General features: G+C 34.8%; 1 protein-coding gene and 2 long non-coding RNA genes across 3 annotated transcripts; 2 read left to right on the forward strand and 1 right to left on the reverse strand.

Annotated features, from left to right (window-relative positions):
- Nucleotides 1-1,608: 1,608 nt before the first annotated feature.
- LOC141621678 (uncharacterized) lies at nucleotides 1,609-2,641 on the forward strand. The gene is made up of 3 exons (XR_012532567.1): nucleotides 1,609-1,693; nucleotides 1,838-1,939; nucleotides 2,608-2,641. It is a non-coding gene; the product is annotated as an uncharacterized LOC141621678 (long non-coding RNA).
- A 1,783-nt stretch (nucleotides 2,642-4,424) lies between these two features.
- LOC141621679 (uncharacterized) lies at nucleotides 4,425-6,004 on the forward strand. The gene is made up of 3 exons (XR_012532568.1): nucleotides 4,425-4,486; nucleotides 5,549-5,615; nucleotides 5,827-6,004. It is a non-coding gene; the product is annotated as an uncharacterized LOC141621679 (long non-coding RNA).
- Nucleotides 6,005-14,493: 8,489 nt separating this feature from the next.
- LOC141619011 (uncharacterized) lies at nucleotides 14,494-15,069 on the reverse strand. The gene has a single exon (XM_074436054.1). The coding sequence runs from the start codon at nucleotides 15,067-15,069 to the stop codon at nucleotides 14,494-14,496; it is 576 nt and encodes a 191-aa protein (XP_074292155.1).
- Nucleotides 15,070-18,798: the final 3,729 nt, after the last annotated feature.

The raw sequence follows: 18,798 nt of genomic DNA on the forward strand, positions 1-18,798 counted from the left end.
CAAAAATTAAAAGATAGTCTTTGATGCCTAGGTGTTCATCATAATGAGTTTAGAGATAACAATCTCACATGGATTAATGGTTGAATCACGTCAATCCTACCATTGTTTTCTTGGCAAGTAATTTGGAGTTCAGGTTTAACATATTAAATCAAACAAAAAGAATCGAATCGAACTGAACCGAATCATTATTTAAAAAATGCTTTAAACCAGCCATTGTTATTATAATGTTCATATCTTTTATTTTTGGTAACTTTATTAATGACATTGTCATTCTAGTAAATAAAATGGCTATTTGGCTATTTTGGCCAATAGTTTGAGATAAATGACTATTTTGGCAAAAACTCCTATATGTTGAGCATAATAATCTAAAAATCATACTCACATTGTGTCAATCATTTGGTATAATTGATTGAAATACTTCTCACAAGAAATGTCATAAAAATTAAACAAATAATTGGGACAGGGGGAGTAATAAATATTGATAGTACGAAATAAAGGTGTGGGTTGTATAATGAATGGGTGTAGACATCGACAAAATTAATCAAATCGGCCCTGGTCATTATTATGTCCTAGCTTCGTCTCTATAATAACATTAACTTTTTTATTAATAACTCATAAATTTGTTTAAAATATAAAGTTTCATTGTCTATTAATAACTATCATTAACCGTTTGTCAATAACTAATATTATTAACAATCTATTAATAACTAATAAAAATAGTCCCTTCAAAAAAAAAATAACTAATAAAGATAGACTAAGTTGTAGTTGTTTGGGTTGTGTATGTTTTGCTCTGTTGAATGCTTTCTTAAATATGTATTTCAATCGGTTCTTATTAAAAATCCCAATTAATATCATGAGTAAACTTTAGTACTTCCAATTTTTTTTGCAAATATTTTAAAATTGATAACAATTTAAAATAGAAATTATGTGAAGTATGTAGGTCGTATTTTTACGAGTTAGGGCAAATAGGAAACATATGATATAGCTTAAAATGCTTTATATCTTCACAAATTATTAATATGAGATCGTTTTCTATTAAGAATATCAAATATATAACAAGTATACTTTAGTAGTTCCAATATTTTGCAAGTAAATGAATACGGAGTACTAACTAAATATGAAGTCGTTTTACAATACAGACTAGTGAGTGTTCCCTATAATCTTTTTTTTTGGTTTAAATCGGGGTGTCCACCATTGACAACAATGTATAATCCCCTCGCCGCAAGTACTCTTACGAAAAGGTAAATGGCCGGGCAAAGAGCTTGCTCCATTCCCTTAGACAGCGGACAGGGATCGAACCCATGACCTCACGTAAAAACTATAACCAAAAAAGGGAATAACAAAGCTGAAATGGAAAGTGTAAAAAAAACCAGAAATAGAGAAAAGGGCCACGCGTGGAACCAAAAAAAACAAAAACAAAAAAAGATGGAGGAGAGATTAAGAAATAATGGCGTACAATCTTGTGTGTTGAATGCTAGGGTAAGAGTGGAATTATGTTACATGATTTATTTCTAAAACCCTTATAAATGTCCAAAGTTATGAAAATTGGGGGCCTATGAACAGTAGGCCAATAAACTTCGTGCCGCTCACGTGAGATACAGTGTATGCACTGTTGCTCTCTCTGTATTCTACTTCTATTATTCCTGCTCTCTTGCTTCTCTTCGTCTATCCTCCTCCTTCTTTCCTAGATCTGGTTAGTTTCTACTCTTTCATTCTCCTTTTCTTCATCTTTAATCATCTCTCATCATTTTATTGCACACTCATCTCCTATTTTTTTTTCATCTACTGCTTTCGATCACTTAATTAGGGTTTTGATGTATTTTTCGTTTGGGTACAGTTTTTAGATATTGTGTTTGTTGAAGCTGGTTGATTGATTACTTGAATCTGGATGTTCTCAAACTTTCGGGGATCATTTCAATGGTGGATTTCAAAAGTTCTGGTAATTTCATTTATTATTGTTTGTTAGCATGAATTTATTGGCTTTACGATTCCATTTTTTAGGTGATCAGGTTCATCCAGTTGATGATTTATCAATTTTGATGTTGTCTTTGATTGTTATTTCAAATTGTGATAGTTTGTATCGCTGGGTGATAGCCACTCATTCATTATTCCTCTTCAATCTCCTCTTCATTTTTTCCGGCATTTATCCCTTCTTCATTACTCATTTCTTAATTTTTTCTTATTTTTCCTTTCCAGGCTTCCCATGTACTCCCTTCAATTGCCTTTAATTTCCTCTTCTATATCAATTATTTATATTTATACATACTTTTCAATTATTTATATTTATACATACTTTTTATACAAATTACATACCTTTTATACAAATTCAAGGGCTTTTAGTTTGTTCCACAAATTAATTTGGTATGATGTCCTTCTTGTACTTATATTGTGGTTATATCACCGCTTTAGCCATTGTTGAATAGTTGGAGTTTTGATCGAGGCTGATCATCAAATTGCATCGTCCATAGTGAAACGGAGTTCCTTTAGATCTAGCTTGCCGGCCAAATTTATGAACCTATGAATTTATTCATCTTTATTTATTATTTAATTTCCTTTTCATGTGCTCTTGAAGATTGTTTCTTGTATTTGGGTATTTGTTTTGGGTAGGGAGATGTTCTTGAAGACGAAGAAAACTGGACTCGGTGTTAAAGCGGTCGATCGGGTATTCCTCTATTCAACAATAATATATACATCTACTGTTTCTCTTGTCGAATTTTGAGTTCCTATATTCAGTGTTTCTCTTCCCAGCATTCCCAATTTGAAAATGATTCCTTGCGATCGCAACAAACTCGATTTCTCCAGCTTAATTTATTTCTATCAATTCCATTATAAGTTTTATTGTACGCAATTAAACATTAGAAACTATCTATAAGATTAACTCAAGATTGGTTTTGAATTCGTCATTAGGTTAGTTAAAGATAATAAATGGTGAATTAGGGACTTTCCCCTATCAATGGGTCTTCTTTTTGTGGATCATAGGTTGGTCAGAATATGGGTGTTCATTAATTCATTCACAAACCCATAACTCATATTGTATCTGTTGTTGCATGTATTGTAAGTTGGGTGTTTTTGGTTCTTATTTAATATGCTCGCTTTAATTTTGGTTAACACTGTAATCGCTATTGATTGGTGGTAGTGACTAGCTATTGGGGGTCAGGATTGCAGGTGACGACATCCACTGTGGTTGAAAGTGGTGAGTGACAGTGGACTGGACAAAATTGCGGGTACAGGGACTGGTATGACTACTGACTACTACTTATTGAGTTTGGAGGCCTAATTATAGTACATGTGCTATTTTGTACAGGGACTGGTTATGTGCAGCTTCTAGGGGACCTGTTATTTCAATATGAAACATCGGTTGGTTGTTCACAATGCTATGCCATTTGAGTTTTTTAAGATCGGTATAGGGCGGCTAGAAGGTTCGCTCACTTACTGCCCACTAGATGTTATGCATACTACTTTGAGGGGCAATTTAATTCTGTCATATGATGGGTAATTTACTAATCTAATTTCATTATTGTTGACTTGTCATCCAATGACACTACTGACGAATGGTCCCCTCCCCTCTCCTTTGTCTTTATGCCAAAAGCAAAGGTAAAAAAAATGTCCGAGACAGAGGGAATAAAACTTTATCCGTAATTATATGGTGATTCTAGGGTACCAGGAAGGCAGCTGTTTCTTTTGAGACGGTCGCATATTTATATAAGACATACAATTAGCTATGTTTGGCTTAAAGTAAATCACAAAAAAAGAGTGGTTATGTAAACTTGTTTTGCTGAACTGAATATGCAAATGATTTACTTGAAACATAAACTTGTTTGATCGCTATCTTCTGTCTTCATTTCATAGATTTGTCCATAGCTGATTTGAGAAGCATATTTTTTCTGTATTCCCTAGCTAGAAAAACTGACTTAAGCTTCAATATTAGATCCTTACTGATTTGATTGCAGTGAAAGTTTGCCCTGAACATTAGTAGATTCTAAGCCTTACTTTTAACCTGGTGGTTGATGGGGGGACATAATGTCAATATCTCATGTTACACCAAGAATATTCTGACAGTCATTGTCACATTGAAGGGATGTTTTCACCTTTCCTGGATTTGTGGACTGTGTATATCTTGACGTACCAAATGAGCTTGGAGATTGGAGCATCTTCTGGCTGGGTACCAATTGGGTAGATATACTCCGACCACAGACTATGTTGTGAATGTGAAGTTGTCTATGGAGTGAGATCATTGTAGGGTAGTGCCCTTGTTACAAAAGCAAGCAAAAAAACAAATTGTGGAGTATTTTATCGGCTATAGTTGGAGTACTATTTTTAGGAGTTCAATTTTCTATCGTATTGACAATCTTCAAGCGGTTAGAGTCTAGATATTGCCTAATGTTATGGACATTCAGGTGCTCAATTTCGGGGAGAGACAATTTTGTGATAAAATTTGATGAAGAGAGTGATATGTCCGAAAAATAACAAAAAAGGAGCGACTTAGGTATGTGTCAGCTTGATCACATTAACATAGCCTGTTATTACTCTTACATTTGTTTACTAAATCAAAATTCATGTTGCATAACTCTCCATCTAAGCAAGATGATAGTAAGAATGGAATGCGCTTGGTTTGGTTTAATATGAATTCAATAATGCGCTTGCTTGGTTTGGCGCGAAAGACTTATATTAAGATATAGAAATCGGAGCTTGATAACGCTCCTCGTGTTGATTTATATTATATACGATATTTTTCTTTGCATAAAATAGAAACAACTACAAAAGCAGCTGTTGAATCACATTTTAATTAGAATCATCTTATAAAAAAAGAAAAAAAAAAGAAAAATTTAATTTTTTATTTTACTTTATTTATAATTAGAGGCGGGGAGATCCTTTGTACCTTTTCTCTTTTGTATTAAGTGTTTGTACGTTTGGGTTGCTCATATAGTATGTAGCTACATTGGTATAGACAATTAGATGGTACCAAATTACATAGGCATTTCTTAACATTATCATATGTGGTGCATTTTAAAGATTTTGAAATAAATCAAGTATGCTTGTCTGACTATCTCTAAGATAGTTATTTGTGTATGGGTGTGAAATCTAGCTCCTTTTGTCTTTATTTTCAAATGTACAATTTAATGGATTAAGAGTTTCAATTTGTAAGTGCCAGGTTATATACTACTCTACTCATTACTATGGAACACGGTGATACAAAATCTTAAAAATATATTACGATAGCTCACCCTTTTTGGTTTGAGTCGGTCTTTCATTTGGTTCTTATATAGATGGTGTATAATTGAGTCACTATCGGATACTTGGGGATTGAGGGAGAGAGGGTCGGTCGGTGAAGAAAATAATTAATTGTAAAAAGGAGAAAAAAATTAGGTTAGGTTATGATGTTATGATGAGTGATTGAAGGAAGAAACGAGGGAGAAGAAAAAAGGTTAGGATCTGTTATTATAAAGGATATTGAATTTGAATTTTTTTCATCTTTATTTATTATTTAATTTCCTTTTCATGTGCTCTTTAAGATATTTCTTATATTTGGGTTTTTGTTATGGGTAAGGTGAATGTTCTTGAAGACGAAGAGAATTGGACTCCAGTTTAGGCTCAATGACAAAACAGTCGATTAGGTATTCCTCTATTCAATGACAATATATGCATCTCTGTTATATTGTCGCATTTGTGGAATGAATTGTACCAATACTTTCTTCTGTAAATATTATTATCTATCTACTTTGAAGTTTGAATGTTTAGTACTATGTTTTTTTCACATACTAATTTCGCCATCTATCTACTTTGAATTTCATCTTAATTGTTGTCTTCTTTTACTAAATTCTCCAGCTTTTGCTGCGCTGGAAATCGTTGATTTTACCCTTGTGGTTCTCTTTCGGTTCCAATTCGGCAAACCCAGCCCTTTCTCAGGTATTGCCCCTCCCTTGTTCCTTGTTCTAGACGATACCATCCTATTTAACTAACATGAAATTAAACTCCCTTTAAATCATGTGCGACAACCCTTTCAATCACGTGCAACAATTTAAGTACGTAATCGGTATTGATTTGATCTAATGGTAATAGCCTCGGTGCTAATAAATAGATCTCAGGTTATTGAGGGGTTTTGGGTGATTAGTAATTGTCTGCAGCTGTATTAAGGGTAAGGATAGTCAATCAAATCAATGAATTCATCTCGATTTTCCTTGTATTCCTTCTAATTACAACAATGGATTGTGAATGCTGTAGTATCAAAAATAAAACAAAAGAAAGTAGTGACAAACTATGGTGATATGTATTATGAAGCAGAAGAATTTGCGGTATGAATTGTGTGCCTAGCATATGTGTTTTTGTTTTAGTTTATGCACCGATTTCTGAGGACACTAAGGTACTTGTAAATCTTGTCCGATTTCAAATCCAATGTCATGAGAACTGATCAATGATTTTATCAATCGAGCTTGTTGACACCACAACCACCAACCACTACTCTTTAGATTTGGCAATGAATAACTCCATTTTGGATGGTCTAAGTTTTTTTTATTCTATTTTTGAAACTGAGATTATATGAAGCACCAACGGCTTTCATATCAAACGTTTTGGTTCTTTGTATATACATCCTGTCTTCTCTTGTTTAATAGTTGACTATTATGAATCCTATACCTGTTGCATATCTTTGCCGAGGAAGGCAATCCGACGAGAGGTTTAACATATTAATCTGCTCTTATATTTAAGATTTGGGATGAGTTTCTTCGCTTCCCCTTTGTCAATTTTTAATGTTCACTCTTTTGGCTTGCAGTTCGAAGCGATGATGGTGATGAAGGAGTCCGGGGTGGTGGCGAGGATTGACATTGATCATGGAGATACGAGAATTAGAGGAAGCAAAGTTAAATCGAGGTGATTGTTAGTATTATTTTCATGTCGATTAGTGTTGGTCTTTGGTGGTTGTCTTTACTCTTCGTGACGCTCTTTTCCTTGGTATATCCCCTTTTCTCTTCTCTGGTATGTTATATTGGTTCAGTATTAATTGTGTGTTTCGTTTTCAAGCTAATGTTATTCAACTGTGTTTGTCTGGACATCAGTATTAATCCCCTTTTTCTCTTCTCTCGTATGATATTTTTATCTCTAAAAAAGAGTAGTCTAAATAAACATTTAGAAAGGTACTTTTATGCCTGGACAGCAGTATTCTGTTGTTAGTGGCCAACCACCACAAATTGCTCTGTTATGTGCCTCTCTTATTCTATATATTCCTAGAGTATCTAAATCCATGGTATGTGCATAACAGATTGAGAGGTGAAAAGGAAGGAGGGTGATCGGTGGGAGGGAGAGAAAGAGAGAGGGATACGTTAGGAGGGAGAACTATACAACTAACTGTATAGAGTATACCTATCACATCATCACGGAATCACAGGTGATGGAGAGGGAAAGGGAGAAGAGGAGAAGGGGAGAGGGATAAAGAGAGGAAGGTAGGGAGGGAAGGAAGAGAGTATTTGCTTAGTTTAACTCAGATTTAGAGAAGTGGAGAGGGTTGTAGGGAAGGAAGGGGGTGGGAGATTCCCTGTTTAGTTTTGTTCAGATTGAGATAGAATGGAGAGGGATAGGGTGGGGGTGGGAGTGAGAGGAAGGAGGGATAGAGTTTGTGCATTGTTTTGATCAGATTGTCTTTGCATGATGAATCTGTTAGGATATTTGTCATACTCAGTTTTTCCCTGCTTTTCTCAACATCCTCCCCATTAAAATCATTCTTCTGGTACTCCATCTCAATCTTACGTGTCTCCGTACTGATGGTGACTTTACCGTTTACCTATGCAGGGAAGTGAGGGAACTGTTCTTATATGTTGCCATTGCCTTGTGGTCTGGGCTCATCATTGGATTTGTGAGGAAATGCTACAATAGCAATGCATACGGGTATTAATATGAAAAATAGAACAATAGTTTATTCAATTTCTGACAAGTGTCTTGCAAAACTGAAGCCACACCAAATATTATTTTCGGGTTGGCTTTGGACTACAAATCTGTTGTTATCCCCATCTTTGCGATTGCTGTTAGTATTTCCGTGAGATGTAGCTTTACTGCTATGTATAGTTGTTGATGCGGCTCTTGGTATGTGGAGCACCATAGCCGAGATAATAAAGATGGGTTTAGACTGGTGATTGAGTTCAGTTACATCAGGACTGGTGGTGTTCATAGATAATGAAGATGCATAGGGAGAAGAAGACGAGGACCGGAGAGTGAAGGATGATGCATTTCATTTTATGGAATTAGGTTATCATAGTGAGAATGGCGGAAGTCGCTACTTTTTAGCTATAACTATTGTCTTATACATTTGACTTTTTTGAAAATTGCTTGTTATAACTTTCTTTCATTTATCCTATTTTAATGGCACATTCGTAAAACATTTCAAAAGTAAACAATCAAGTCGGTCGTTAATTACAAGCAGCGATGGCGAAATGTTACAATTTATACTATGTAGGTTTCATGATGTATAAGCTGATACTATTCTTTTGGATGGTAGTACATTGGGTATGTATACTTTAATGTTGGGGTTTAAGAGTTGGTCAAATACGACAGTCAATGTATACGTTCAATATATAATGTGGGTCAAATAACCTGGAATGCTCATAGAATGTATCGTGAATTTAAGCTAATTATCTAATAATGTTTTTGCTATACAAAGCTGTAGTTATTATTAACAATTGTTACCATAAAAGGTGTACGTGACCAGATATTATTTACAGTTCATGGCAAAGCTAAATATTTTCAGAAGAGACGAATATGGTCCTTGGAGCTAAAGATGCTCAATTCTATTGTTTCTTGGTGCACCGAATAATTTGATAGAGCACAAATGACAATTCTATCATTAAATATTTGAAGACATTGCAATAGATTAAGAAACTAAAACGTCAAATTAAGGCAACTACGTTGAACATTACACGTAAAAAAAAAAGGTTTCTACCCTAGAACAAAACGCAACTACATCTACATAGATTCGGTAATTCTCGCCAAAACTGAGCCATAAACAGATTCGCTGCAATAACAAATAGAAACGCGTCTTGGATCTCCGCGCGCAACGCGCACGGAGAGACAACTAGTATATCATAAAAATGAGACTTTGTAGACATTATTGCGATGCCTTTTTTCTTGCATTTGCATACCGTGTGGGCGCCTCTCCCTGGGTTATAGATAAGAGGCCCTCAAAGTATTTAAGCCTACCATTGAAATCTCCTTTTTATTCAAGTTTCACAATTACTACCATCTTTTTCTTCTTTTTTGAGCACTTTTTAATCCTGCAAAGTACGCTATGTTAAAAGAAAGAGGGTGAAGACAGATAAGAGAGATGCATATATTGACGGGATTGTTTTCAGAATCCTATGCTGAAATTCTTCACATTATCATTTTTCTTATAAAAGATTTATTCATAAATTCCCTTCATTGTAGTTTTTACAATGGATGATGCAAAACGTGCATTTCTAAACTAATCAACATCTTCTAACAATATTCAATATTCGTATATAAGTACTCCCTCCGTCCCGGTCATTTGTTGTCTTTTGGTTTGACACAAAGACCAAGGAAAGGGGAGAGAGTCAATTAGTAAATGACAAGTGGAATAAATTGAGCGTGAATGATCAAATTACTAAACAAGTTCCTTCTTAAAATAGAAAGGACAACAATTAACCGAGACACCCTAAAATGAAAAAGGACAACAAATGACCGGGATAGAGGGAGTATTATTTATTATTGAGGGAACCTTAAGTATCACTCTAAACTTATCGTTAACATGGTCTTCTCATATGTTTAGAGCTAGCAAGTAGCAAGTCTGACCTGATCCGAGTGACTCTACCTGAACCCAACCCGACAATGTTGCAAATAGATGTATTACTCCGTGGTCTCCGTCCACTCTATGATTTAAAGATATACTCCGTATAAGTCCGTGGTCTCCGTCCACTCTATGATTTAAAGATATACTCCGTATAAGTAAAAGTGTTAAAACATATGCTCTCCGTATGATTTTCCAAAAGAGTGAGTTTACTGTTGATTATTCCCGTGATAGATATTCATATGCTCATACTACTGATGTCTGCCAGTAAACTGTTTTCTAAAGCCCACTGTATAGTACTGTCCAATAATTATAGAACACTAGATACTTTTGACTATAAACCACCAACAAGACAGCTACATGCCTACAAGTATTAGGCAACAAACTGCATTTCCACTCAACAAAATGGGTAACTTACTAACATACTTTTATTCTCTAAGACCATTCTCAAGCAGAGGTCGCGCTAATTAGGTCGCGACCCGATTTTACTCTTAATCCCACTTTATTTATCTTGATCTACTTTCACCCTCCCAAGCAGAAGGTCACGACCTAGGTCATCAACTTAATCATTTTTCACTTTCCAACCAATTACATCTCTCCACATTAAATAACCTTTTTCATATATATTTTTTTTATTAATTATTAATATTGTCAACCAATCATATATCGTCACATATAGGTCATGAGGTAGGTCAATTTGCTCCACCAAAGGTCACAAATTGACCTCTTCTCTCCAAAGGTCACCATAATTTTCTAATTAAGTGGTGATTAGTGTGACCAAGCAAGGTCATGACCTAGCAATTGACCTTGCTTGCAATTGACCTTGCTTGGGGATGGTCTAATAATAACTAATAAGATGCTGCTACATGTCTACATAGTCTTTAATATACTCATCAACTATAACAACTAAGGCACAACAAATTAAAAATGCCTTTCGTAGCATGCAGCATGCCTCATGCCTCTGATAATACTAATGCAGTGAAAGAGGGTAAATACGGAAGTTAAAGATAAGCATGGTCAAAAGCCAAAAGCCAAAAACCAAAAGCCAAACAAGAACAAATTATCTAGGTCTAGCTTCAGTGTATAGGTTCAAAAACAAGTTATGGTTCGGTCTAGTTTTGCCTTACACGTTTCATCTTTACCAGCTTGCAAGGGAAGGGTAATAATTTAGAGCTACCCCAGAAAATATGGGGTATAGGGAACCTTATTGGTGTCAGTATTCCTGGTGCCACTACTGCCCTCGTGCCCACCTTGTTAATCATCTTTTCAAGCACTCACTACATCATAGTCTTAGTTCATCAATATTATATTTGTATTTATGTACTCCGTACTTCTAATCTTCTACTCCGTATATAATGTTATTATTGGTCATTCAGGTCGGGTATGGGTCAGGCCACTTGGGGAAAGTTTGTAGTCGGGTCAGTATGTTGGACTCAACAGACGACACTTGTAAACTAGTCCGAAGAACATAACATAGCATACACGATTACACGTATAGCTTCGCTTCTATACAGGACACTCAACTTGCGATAACAAAGAGGAGACGATCGATCATTCAGGGTCAGAGTTCAGACGGAGTTTCGAACATTAATCCAAGTATAATAAGTTGAGACCCAAAAATCTACTGAAAAGTATAAGAATACTATACTGATCTGACTGCAGGGTATGTGTAATGTATCTAAGTGATTATGTTTGAAGCATGATCACATGACAATGAAGGCAGCCAAAACATGGGCATTTCCTTAAAATCATTTCCATTCAGACAATAATAATCTAACATATCCTTTATAAAAAAACACCCATGATGTTATGTTTGTGGAAGCAGGGCTCACAGAGAACATTATAGATATCTACAATCATTTCATTTAGTAATTTAAAATCAAATCAAGGGAATAAAATAACTACCTATTAGGAGCCTAGTCTTAGAGGAGTATCCTATATAAAATCAGTCAGCATCTGATTGTTCAAATTTGGGTATTTCTACATGCTTAATCAGTCAAAGTAAGGTAAAGCTAACAAACTAAAACCACTACATGAATCCTCATGTCCTTAAAACAGAAACTTAATTAATTAATCATCAAATTTAGGAAGTAAAGACTATAATGTCATGTCATTTGTCGTCGTGTTACTGACAATAATTGAGCCTAATGATTTTATAATTCGTTTCTTCCTGAATAGTTAGTTTTCAGATAAAAAATCTTTATATGAATGAATCAATAATGAAAGTCTTTAAAGCTCCAAACAAGGCTTGATAGTAGTAGATGACATTCATGAGTGGATAGTTCCTGTACTTATTGAGGACAAGAGGAACCACAAATTGGACCTGTCCTGCAGAATCACATTCAATCACCACTGTACTTGTGCAGTTTAATGGTGGAGCCCCAGGTTTCCAAAGCTATTACTCGTATTGCATTCCATAAACTATGTCCTACTCTGTACTTCACCTCCTACCTACATAGGTAGGGAATACCAAATTCAACAATCTTCTACCCCTTCCTTCTCAGTTGGGCTTAGCCCATCAACAATCATGCACTAATGACTTATGACTTCCCACCATGGTTCAAAATCTCGTTTGATATCGCAATACGTCAAGGTCAAAGTATTGCCCGAGACGGCCAATCACATATCACCCAAGTCGATCAGATACGGCCACAAAGATTCAGAGATGTTTCGCCTACCCTGTTTTTTCCCCTTAACAAAAGCACCTTCCGTGGCCTTATTTATTTTTTCTTTCTTTCTTTTTGGTAAAATGTGAGCTTTTCATTAATAAAGAGATCAACTTACATCATTCCATTACATCTTACATATTCATTTTTCTACTCTATTCTTTCTAGTTTCTACCTTAATACAACTTAGCATAGGATATCTATTCGTTGGTTCCAACCAAGGTTTATCAACATTCAATACTGGCGCCTTAATCAGAGTCTACCTACAATCTTCCATGCACAAGCCGTTTACTATCTTTCACAAGTCTTTCTGGCCTAGTTAGCTGCATCTCAACTCTACATTTGTTCCTCTCTAGCCATATACTATTACCAGCACGCAATTGTTGCCATTCTACAAATATTCTGTTGCAGCAGAATCATGTTTGGAGTGCCACCATCCCGTTTAACCTGCAAACAAACCTCTACCTGTTCCAGAATTCGAGCACTATACTGACATTCAGCAAATAAGTGCTTGTGCTCCATTTATTCTTTAAAATGATACGAAACTGATGATATACCATTAAAATAGGTATAAGAGCATCTCTATAAAAACTGCGAAATATCCACAACTTAGTCCGAGACGATCACATCGAGTACAATTCCAAGATTGCAACCCAATCACATCCTATTCCGTGATTTCAAACCTTGTTTAGCACGTGTGAGGTTTCTTTGGAATTTTATCAGAGATGTTAATATCAGTTGTCAAAAGGTTAGTAGTTTTGATTCTTGATTTTCTCTCGCGTACTAATACTGGGGGAAGCGATCCTTACACTGAAAATAGATTTTTATAAACCACAGATTAGTCGGTGTACAGTGTTTACAATGATTCTATCATAGGGGAGAGTCTGAATCATTTGGAGGAGTGTGAGTATCAGTTATCAACCTTGGATATTCGGCACACAGATGTTGGATCTGTGGGTTTCCCAGGTCTTGAATATGAATAACACACTACTCTGATTCTCATCAGACTACTATATCTAGTCACGAAATGGCTTATAGAAGAATCTAGCAACACGAGTATTAGAAGTCAGTTTTCATTTCATTCATGATCCTCACATATTTGCTCAACTCGCTATAGTAATTGTAGCCAACAACATTTCGTGGCTCCAAAGAAACAGCCGTTGTTTCAGAAGGAAAAGAATTACAGCTTCACCAACAAAATATGTACAGACGCGAGCAATTACATTCCCATGATTGGCCTTGTTTACTCATTGCAAGCATGTACATGATCAATCGTAAAATGGAGGGTTTAAATTTGGCATAGGAGCTTAAAAACACATACCCTGTGGATAGCTTGAACGAAAGTCACTTCTTTACATGGGAGTTTGGACTTTGGAATCCCTCGATAAAATTCTTGCAGGGGTTGTACAACGCTACTATGATACCGTAGTACAAAGCTCAAACAATCTGAACAATGCTGATAATTTCCCGACATTTGATAAGAAATCAATAAGCCAAAACACTATGAAACTCTGATGGCAGACACATATACACATTATTACCCTCCATAAGACTGAAACCATGCAACATCTCGTTGGCATTATGGCCAACTTCGGACATTTGTGTCTAAATCTCTCGGGGTGGTTGAAAGCCAATGCCTTCTCCTTATATCCCTCAATTCGCTAAGGTGAAATAGGTTGATCACATCAAGAAAGGACAACCATCCGTGCATATACTCAGATAAAAAGATTACATTGAAGCATGAACTCTTAAACAAGATCATCATAGGTAATAGAAACATATATACTTGTATAACACAACCAATTATTATTGATACATTTGACTACAAAATTACAACACAAATTACAGGCAGTAAATCAATGTAACCAAAAATAAAAAAAATGTACATACCTTCTTAATTAGTCCAATTACTAACAAATAAAGAAGGCAAAAACTTGGAAAAGACATTATTGCAATTAGCCCTCGTTTCTTAAAGCACCACATGGATTTACTGGTAAGACGGTCTTACACAAGACTTGTTTACGCGAAAACAACTGAAAATCAAAACCCTTTAGAAGCAGTCTGTTTAAGAATAGCAGGGTTATCAGTCATTGAAAGACAATACTTAGCAATTTCTCTGAATTTAGGAACACTTCTCAAATCAACAACAGTACCATCTTTAAGAGTAATAATAATATCACCCCATTCACCAATAAACCTAGGTACAACCTGAACATCTTTGATGACTTTATAAGAGAAATCACTCCTATCTTGTCCAGTAAAACCAGAAATGACAGTGACTCTTAAATTAGTAAACCTGTACCTCAAGAAAAATGCCCTTGAAACAGCAGCTAAGGTTAATGGAAGCCATAGAAGAGTAAAACCCAGAAGTAAATTAGCAACTAAATCACCATAATGAGCACCACCATCAAAAAAGATGGTTTCTTTGGTGGATTTGGTGTCAATGGTGGTGGGTTTGTTTGTTGGGGAAGAAACATGGATTTTTGTGATGGGTCTAATTGGGTTATTCAAGGTGGGTTTTAAAAGGTAAAGATTGAGTCTTTTGGGTTGGTTTGTTTTTGTTGTTGAAGGGCGATGTGACAGAATTGAGGTGGTTGTTGTTGCGGTGGAAGACATTGTGGTTGTTTCAGGTTTATTGAATGAACAAGAGAGTATGGAAGTGGATGGGGTTGTTATTCAGGTTTTGCACATTTTTTCTTGTGGCTAACAGACTGGAGGACAATTGCGTGGCTTATCATTAGCCAATCGTCCTTTAAAGTCACCCACTATTATTCTAAAGATTTAAGAAAAATGATATGTTTTCCCACCAAAATGCATCTCTATTCTCTAAGATCATCCCCAAGTAAGGTCATTAACCGGTCGTGACCTTGTTGGGTCATGCTAATGACGTAAGTAAGTATTATTAAGATGTTGTTTAGTATGATCTTGAACTAGATATGGGCAATTGGTGACCTTGAGTTGTGACATTGGTCAATGTTGGTGACCTTCCATGTGTCGTATTTCATTTGCTTTACAACATTAAAAAAATAGTACAAAAAGCTGTCAAAACGTGTGACAGCAGTACACAGCTAATATCTCGTTTCTTTATCTCCTTCTCTACTTCTGTTCTCTGCTTCTCTGCTTCCATTCCCCAACTTCCTTGCTCTGAAAAATAATCTCATTGAGCATATTTGACAAAACTTCCGTAACTCGAATTAGTTTGGAATGCATTTTATTATTTCGTAGTATTTAATGTTTTTTAAATATCATGTTTTTTTTTAAATTATGTATGCGGTTTTTTATAGGTTGAATCATGTTTTCAATAAAGTTTATTTATTACCAATAAAATTTTAACTCGATTTTTTTTTAAAAAAATTTACACTATAAAATTAATTTACTTAACATATTTGAGTAGTTTTATTTTATTAAAATGACAAAAATAACGTAGTTGTAGTATGTTAATAAATAATAATTGTAAAAGTAAGAGAGATGTTTTGGTGGGGTAGTGAATGTGGTAAATGATTGGAAATATTGGAAAGTGGAATAATGATTGGGTTGGTGTCCTAGGTCGTGACCTTCTACTTGGGAGGGTGAAAGTGAGACAAGATTAATAAGGTGTGATTAAAAGGAAAAATTTTGGTGACCCGATTAAGTCGACCTTCTGCTTGGGGATGGTCAAACCATCCTAAGCAGAAGGTCGAGTTAATTGGGTTACCGACATTTTAGTTCTAAATCTCATTTTGTTTACTCTGGTCCATTTCGCCCTCCCAAGCAGAAAGTCACGTACTATTTTTCACTTTTTCAATCATTTCATACATTTTCTAATCACATTCAACCCTATCTCCTACTTATTCAATTACCAATATACTTAATATTATAACTCGTTTAGACCCTGTGCAATATATGACACGGTATATATAGCTTTATATTTTTATAAAATTATTTTTATAAAATTGGTATTTCATTATTTGTTCACATTTCCTATTATTGTATTTTGCTTTGATAAAAAATCTTGGAACTGGAAATTAATCATGAGAATTGAGTAAGAAGCTAAAATGTATTTAATGAAAATATTTTATAGGAGTGCCAAAAAGATAATAATCTATATTTATAAATTCTTCTGAAAAAGTTTTCTGTCACGAAACTAATAACGATTTACAGTTTTGTTTTTATATTTTGATTAAAAAATTCTAATTTAGAGTTTAGTGAAAATGATGTTATGTGATGAGGATTAATTTTAATAAAATAATTATTTAATGAAATCAATTGTAATTATTGGTTTCCTTATTTAGTGAATGAAATTAATTGTTATTATTTTCTATATTTAAAAACATGCATTTTGGACGGAAAAGTTTCGAGTTCACCTATTCATTTAGTAGATAGGGGATTTTAATCTAAAAAAAACGTAACGATGTAATATGAGTCGATGATAGGAAAATAACTAGGTGTCGTTAATTACTCTAATTACCCTATCAAATTAAAAATTTAATAACTAAACTAAACTCTACTACTTATAACAAAGACAATAATAAAGTGAAAGTAAGGGTCGAAACCCAGAAAAGGAAGCTAAGCTAAAGACTCGATTTCTAAACTAAATATCACTACTAATTACTCCCTCCATTCAACTCCACTTTGCAAGTATTCCTTTTTCGTCCATTCAACTCCACTTTACATGTTTCTTTATTTGGCTAAGAAAATTACTATTCTATCTTTATTGAAAAAAAAAAAATCTATATTTACAAAGAATGACATCCATACCCCACACTAATCCACCATAAACCCCCACTTTTATATTTTTTTAATATTTTTAACCTCTCCATTTTCTTCCCCTATGTACTTTTAATAGTTTTTTTAATACGCTCCTTAATATCCGTGCAAAAAGCAAACTTGTAAAATGGAGTTGAATGGAGGGAGTAAGATACTAAAACCAACAAAGGATTAACAAGACAACTTAATCACAAATTATGGCTATAAACAATGGAAAACAAGGATGAACATATAAAGGAGATTTTCATGTGATGGAAAGAATGGAAACAATTACAGTTTAAATCTTTACTAAAGAAGACAATTCACCAAACACTTGTTATGCAAGATTTGATAATATTTAGAGAAAGACTTGATGTAATTCAACCTTATACCAAAACTAAACTAATAATCCCCTCTTCCCCTTCCCCTTCTAACAATCTAACACAATTACTCACAAGATGATAGCTAAGTGCATGAAACCATGTGAGAAGCCCTTCTAGAAAGGAAACATGCATAAGACCTACACATACCAAACAATCTAGAGAAACAAAAACAAGTCCAAGTGAGCAATTAATAGATGAAACCATTATAACAAGAACATACAAGCGTAACCTTTCCCTAAAGATGCAAACTTTAACCAAAGCATACAACAAAAGAGGATGCTTCTACTAAACAATATTAGACCAATAAGCTTAGAATATGCAATAGTTCAACAATTGTATCTAAGGATGATCAATTCTAACACACAACAATTCAACATAAACAATGAGAACAAAGTAAATACTTTAATTAAACAAAAAGAAGGTTTAGAGGTTCATACAAAGTTTAGAGATGGCAAAGTGAATGAATTACACCAAGTAATGAAAGATTAGCCTTCCATAATCATCTTACAACCCAAATATTGAAAAAAGATTAGCATAAAAATGGAAATATTAAGTCTTGAGGAACTACAAGATTAACCTAATACAAGCCTAATATGGTGAAAGATGAGATCCCCCTTTCAACTTCAAAATCTTCATCTATTTATATGGATGCACGGCCTTCTAGGTTAAAACATCATTTGGGCATCAAAAGAAAGCTTAAGACGGATAAATGGGCTCGGGAGCAAAGGAAACCGCAGGCTGCGGTTTGAGATGCAGACCGTAGTCTACGACGCAGGCTACGGTTTTGACTGGACTCTGCTCTTGATCTTCGTCCTGTTTTGAAATCCCTTGGTCACTTCACTATTACACTAGTTCACCAAGAAGCGTCAGCTTTATTCCTAGCTTTCTCGGCCACCGATCTTAACTAGATTGTCTACTTGCTCCGGGATGATGATTAAGACTTTTGGCTTGGAAATCCGAACTCATTTCTCACCATAATACTTCACGTAAATCTTGCAAATAGTTACAAAACACAACTAACTTGGGATTGGGTGACTTATTCAAAATAACCAACAACTGACCCTTATTTAAAACTAGAATGGTGCTAAGAACAACCTATTAACTCGACAAAGTTTGGCACTATCAAACTCCCCCACACTTAGACTTTTGCTTGTCCCGAGTAAAACTCAAGACAACTGGGTTAAGAAAGCCTACGATTGAGTATGGGGTAGTTTTGCGCACTCTTCCCTCACCACAA

Source organism: Silene latifolia, chromosome X (assembly GCF_048544455.1).
Source record: "Silene latifolia isolate original U9 population chromosome X, ASM4854445v1, whole genome shotgun sequence".
NCBI lineage: Eukaryota > Viridiplantae > Streptophyta > Magnoliopsida > Caryophyllales > Caryophyllaceae > Silene > Silene latifolia.